We start from the raw sequence: 5,165 nt of genomic DNA, 5'->3' as shown, positions 1-5,165 counted from the left end.
GAGAGGCCTGATGACTCAGAATATCTTGCTGGAGAAGCCATGTAAAGACACTGGTTGACAATCTAATGGCATTCTACCATCCAGATGTCCCACCATGGCCCCATATATGCAAGCAAAGCTCTATAGGACCGACCCAGCTGTCAGGTACAAACCAACCTCACTGGCACAAAAAACAAAACCTAATTCCTGGCCCATGAAACTTCTAAGATAACACTTGTTTTGAGGTGATTAAAAGTGGTCACCGAGGTAAAGTAACAAATATTTGCCTAACTGAAACCACTCTACAGATCACTTGGGCACTGAATATGACATAAGAGACTGCAACCAACCAACCCATCCCCCAAATCATTTGGAATTTTTTTTAATCCTTTTATTCTTTTTTAACAAACGGCCCCAGGGATAGGGGATGAGGGGAGGGGAGAGGAGGGGAAGCAAGGCACCAGCCTGACAACCCTTCCCCACCCACCCCTTTCCCCCTTATATATATTTATAATCTATATACAAGCCCCGGGGGGTGGGGGGCAAAGGGAACTCCCTCAGCGGGGTGGGGGCAATCCAGGCTCCTTGTCCCCTCTGGACCCAGGCTCCTCTGCCCTTCGGGATGGCCCTTCTCGAGAAGGTGGCCCTGTCCGCTCCCAAGGTTTCGGCATCCAGCGCAGGGCATCTGGTGGGGAGGCCTGGGGGGCAGGCACATGTGGAAGAATTAAGTCAATCAGGGAGGTCAGGGATGGAAGGGTGGGAACTCAGGAGGAAACTCAACTCGGACTTGTGCCTACAGGGATTTCTCCTTCACCTGCTGGTAGAGGTCGATGCGCTGTGTGCGGAAGACTCCGCTATAGGTCGAAGGTGGGGCCTTGAGACGGGAATTGAGGCCAGAGAAAGACCTGGAGAAAGGATATTTGAGGCAACCTTCAGACCCCCCTCTGGTCCCCAAAGAAAGTAAATCCTTGGGGATGGCTTCTCCCCATTCCCTTCTCTTGCCTTCCAGATGGGGGAGTCCGTGATGACCCAGGTCCCCCAAGGTTGCTATTCAGTTTTCGATAATCCTGGAACGGCTTCAGTTCTACTGGGTGCAACTGAAGGAAAAAAGACTCATGAGCGTCCTGCCTCTCCACGTCTTCATCCTGATACTGAATCCTTACCCCTGAGTCTCGGGGTTCCCTAGCACTTCAGCTCCTGTACCTTACCTCTGCTCGCCCCAAGCTAGGGCCGAAGGGCCTGGCAGGTGAAGGCAGCACCCGAGTAGCAGGAGCAGGTGGGGGCCGCACAGCCAGACTGGGGGGCTGCAGAGGAGGGCCCACAGGTAACAGAGAGAGAGGGGGTGGGGCAGGAGGTGGTGCCGGTGGCAGGGAGCCAAAGTTCACCACAGGCAGCTGTGAGTCCACCATGGGCAGAAGCATCTGTAATGAGAAACAGGGCAGTGTGTGTTGGGGGCAGGGAGGAATGTCAGAAAACCAGGAAGAGTCCAAACAAGTAACAAAAAACGCTGGAGTTGGAAGGCAAAGCGCACAAAGGGGACTGGGAAAATAAAAAGTACCTGCTGGGCAGGGGCTCCTGAGGGGAGGAAGCCACTTTGGCCACCAGGCTGCAGAGGAGCAGAATAAAAATCTGAGGGGGATGGCAGATCCTGTCGCACCTGTTGGGGAACAGGGAGGACAATGTCAACTCCTAAGCACCCCACTCCTACCCCTAAGCCCAGCATCCGCCCGCCTCTCACCTGAAGCAAGGGTGGGTCTGGCAGAGGGCTAGGGCAGAAGGCTGGAGAGTAGAGGAAGGAAGGTGGAGGGTAGAGAACCCCTCCAGCCGGCAGCTTCCCCAGCTCTGTTGCTTGCAGTGCGGAGAAATCCAGAAACTGGCCCTTGACAGCTACCCCTGAGAGCAGTGCCGAGGGCGGGGCTGGGCCCGTGGGGAGGTACAGGGGCTGTGATCTGGAGGGAAATTGGGCCAAGGCGGGGGAGAGGTATCAGGAACCAGTCAACTCCTTTAGTCTGAAGTGGAAGTCCACCACCCTCCAGATACCCTAGAAGTGTCTTCCCCTTCTCTCTTTCCCTGAACACAGTTCCATGTCCTTCTGAGATAAGTCTTACCTGTAAGGGTGCAGTGAGGGTGTCCCAGGACGGAAGCCTCCACTGTTGGGATGTAATTGAGAGTCTATGGCTCCTCCTGAGACCTGCAGGAGAGCAAGAATGGAACAGCTCGTTTTCCTGGTCAAGAAAAACTCACCCACCCCACTAACTACAGCAAAGCAGGAAGAGAAATTTTAAAAACTGCAAATAGGAAAGGCTTGATTTTAGGGGACAGCAGACAGAGAGGGGTCCTTGAATAGGAAGCAAGACTTACCTGAGAACTGGGAGGCCCAGGGCTGCCATAGAAGATCTCAGGGTACAAGCGTTGGCCTGAGGAGCTGGTCTCGGGGCCACAGTGCCCAGAAGCCAGGTTCTTGGATTGTGGCTCAGCTGAGGCAGAAGCACTGGGGAGCAGCTCCCAGTCTCGGGCCATGGGAATGGCCTGGGAAGGAGAAGCCTTGTCAAGAGGGCCATCTATGCAGCCTGGATGCCCAGGTCACTCCCAGACTCTCCTCCAGGTGTCCAAAGCCTGTCTTCAAAACCTCACTCTCCCACTTACCTCAGTAACTGATGCTGTTAACTCCTTCTCTGCTTTTAAACTCTCTCTCACAACCAGGCACAAGTCTGAGTCCTGTGATCATGAGGCAGGGGAGATGGTCCATGATTCAGACACGTGTCCTCCCCCACTTCCAGTCCTTCCCCTCTCTCCACCCAAGCCAAGACACCCCGATCCAGTCCACGCAGACCTTATCATTGGTACCAAACTGGACTGGAGGACCAGGTCGATGGGACGGCCGGAGGGAGCCAGGCTCTGGGCCTCGGTCTGTACGCTGCAGTCGTTCCGTGCCAATGGGCCCAGGGGGCAGAGGCTGCTCCCGGGGCAGCTCCTAAGTGGGGCAACACAGTGAAGCAGGGGTAGGGGGAGGAAAAGGAAGCTCAAATCAGCACACACAGGCAGAAGAAAGGGGAGACAAAAGCAAGGCCAAAGTCCCAGAAACATTCTTCTTATCCTTTATTGGTTGTTTACCTTTCTGTCCCCATCATGGGGGGCAGGTGGCCGTCTCCTAGGAGGTTCAGAGGGTTCAGAGCCAGGTGGACCCTCACCAGGAACAGCATTCAGGGGTGAGGGGCCTCCAGGTCGCTTGGGGGGCCCCTCTGCTGACCCCTTGAGTCCTCCATCAGGGGAACTTCGCTGGCTGCAGGGACCTGATGACACCTGAGAATCCCCACTCAGGTCCACCCCACTGTCAGACTGACTCATCTGAGAGGAGTGGAGAAGGAGTTAAGTCAGAGCAGGAAGCACCCCAATACCTGAATGAGGTACACACAGACAAACTATAGAAAGTAGACGACCATGTGACGAACAGCCCCACACTCATCCCAGGACAGTTGGGCAAGTAGGGCCGGTATTAAACAACATCCCAGCTCAGACACTCCCCCCTACTCTCTCACCTCTGTGCCAGCCACGTCCTCAAAAGGACTCAGGGGTTCCATCCAAGGCTCCATGGAGCCAGACTGGTAACTCTTTCGGCTAGTGGCTGGGAAAAGCACCAACACACAGAAGTGAGAGAAGACAGTTCTATGGTCCACCTTGCTCTAAGTCCTCTAACATTGTCCTTCCTTTTCAGCTGAACTCACCAGTATGTAAACGATTCCAGATGTGAGGGGTCAGGGCCTCTGTTCCTGCATCTCTGGACTCCCCTTGAGGGCCTGAGCCCTCGGGTTTGGGGCCCAAAAATCCAGAGCTATGAGAAGGTGGCAGTGATTCCTAAAAATGAGAGTCCAAAAACAAAACATGAATGAGATGGGAACTGGGCAATGCAAGCAAGTAAGACATAGAACCACACGTGTGGGGCAAAACGGGAGATAACGAGAAATAAGCAGTGACCAACGCTCAGAATATGGGGTGAAAACACAATAGCAGATATAGGAAAAAGAGTGGAGAAAACATGAAATTAGAGCTTTCAAAAGTGAGAGCAGTGAAATACTTCAACCCAGTCCCTCACCTCCTGCAGCAGCTCTGGTTTCCTAGGTGGCCGCTCTCGCCGTTTGGGGGGGAAGGGATTAACTCCAGCAGAGTCCCGGGGCGTCCCGCTCACCCCCCTCACCATCGGCCCTGGCTCCTCGAAATGGGGGTCTGGGGAGAAGGGGAAATTCATCAGCGTCTGCCTTGACTATCACCAAACTGAGCTTTGCCCTCTGTACTCCACCTCCCAATCCTACCACCCTCAGTACAGACACCTAGCACCAGGACTCCTGAGCCACACACTTCCCCCTTCAACGCCCTGGGAACCCTTAGCTCCTCCAGCTTACCTGAACTGACGTCGTCATTGTTGGCCCTCTGAGGGTCATATCGGGTGGGGGGCCGAGGAGAGGGGCCTTGAGGGGCTTGGGGCGGCCCAGGCTTGGGCCTTGGGTGCCCCACTGGCGCAGCTGCACTTCCTTGGCGGCTGCTGAGCTGAGCCAGAGCCTGCTGGATGCCAGCAGGGTTGCTGTGGATAACTTGGTCCAAGCGGAAGACCGCAGAACTGCTGGGGGGCGGGGGAGGCAGAGGGAGCCCTGGGGGACGCTCCTCTGGGGGACGGCTGAAGAGAACAAAGAATCAGCTCCAGTATTTACGAAACTGTTACTGTTTTCCTTACAACTCTCTTCCATCTGTTCATCTTCAACCTGTTCTCTGTGCTAAAATCCAGGTGTTTCTGGAGCACTTTTCTTCTGGCCACACTATACAACTCCTGGGATCTTGGTCCCCTAACCAGGGATCAAACCTGAGCCCGGACAGTGAAAGCGCAGAGTCCTAACCTTGGGACCGCCAGGGAATCCTTGTTTCCCCACACTTCTAAGGAACTTTTACTCGTACAGGTGCACAAAGGAAAGCAAGGAACACAGGTGCTTCCGATGCCGTCCACCACTCTCCAGCCACTTCACCTGAACACAGAGGGCCTGGTGCCTAACAGCGCACCCCATGCACTGACCTCCAACTCCGCTGCATCCAACCCGACTTCTCTAACAGGTTTTCTCCCCTCCCCCAACCTAACAATTCAAAGGAATAAACTGAACCACCTGCCCGTACCCACCTTCGGTTCTTGGGAGAGGGCC

General features: G+C 54.8%; 1 protein-coding gene across 1 annotated transcript in view; it reads right to left on the bottom strand.

Moving 5' to 3' along the window:
* Nucleotides 1–355: 355 nt before the first annotated feature.
* The window catches only part of PRRC2A (proline-rich coiled-coil 2A), a 15,267-nt gene continuing 10,457 nt past the window's right edge, over nt 356–5,165 (bottom strand). The window contains exons 17-32 of the mRNA XM_010833355.1: nt 5,144–5,165; nt 4,380–4,651; nt 4,073–4,203; nt 3,705–3,834; nt 3,519–3,604; nt 3,094–3,327; nt 2,813–2,953; nt 2,626–2,697; nt 2,341–2,508; nt 2,088–2,170; nt 1,718–1,928; nt 1,538–1,636; nt 1,188–1,400; nt 982–1,076; nt 794–884; nt 356–677 (exon numbers count right to left, since the gene is read on the bottom strand). Of these exons, the coding sequence (XP_010831657.1) occupies nt 537–677; nt 794–884; nt 982–1,076; nt 1,188–1,400; nt 1,538–1,636; nt 1,718–1,928; nt 2,088–2,170; nt 2,341–2,508; nt 2,626–2,697; nt 2,813–2,953; nt 3,094–3,327; nt 3,519–3,604; nt 3,705–3,834; nt 4,073–4,203; nt 4,380–4,651; nt 5,144–5,165 (2,189 nt within the window). The 3' untranslated portion in view covers nt 356–536. The remainder of the gene's footprint in view (nt 678–793; nt 885–981; nt 1,077–1,187; nt 1,401–1,537; nt 1,637–1,717; nt 1,929–2,087; nt 2,171–2,340; nt 2,509–2,625; nt 2,698–2,812; nt 2,954–3,093; nt 3,328–3,518; nt 3,605–3,704; nt 3,835–4,072; nt 4,204–4,379; nt 4,652–5,143) is intronic.

Source organism: Bison bison, unplaced genomic scaffold (genome assembly GCF_000754665.1).
Source record: "Bison bison bison isolate TAMUID 2011002044 unplaced genomic scaffold, Bison_UMD1.0 scf7180017863415, whole genome shotgun sequence".
NCBI lineage: Eukaryota > Metazoa > Chordata > Mammalia > Artiodactyla > Bovidae > Bison > Bison bison.
This window is presented reverse-complemented; position numbering and strand designations above follow the sequence as displayed.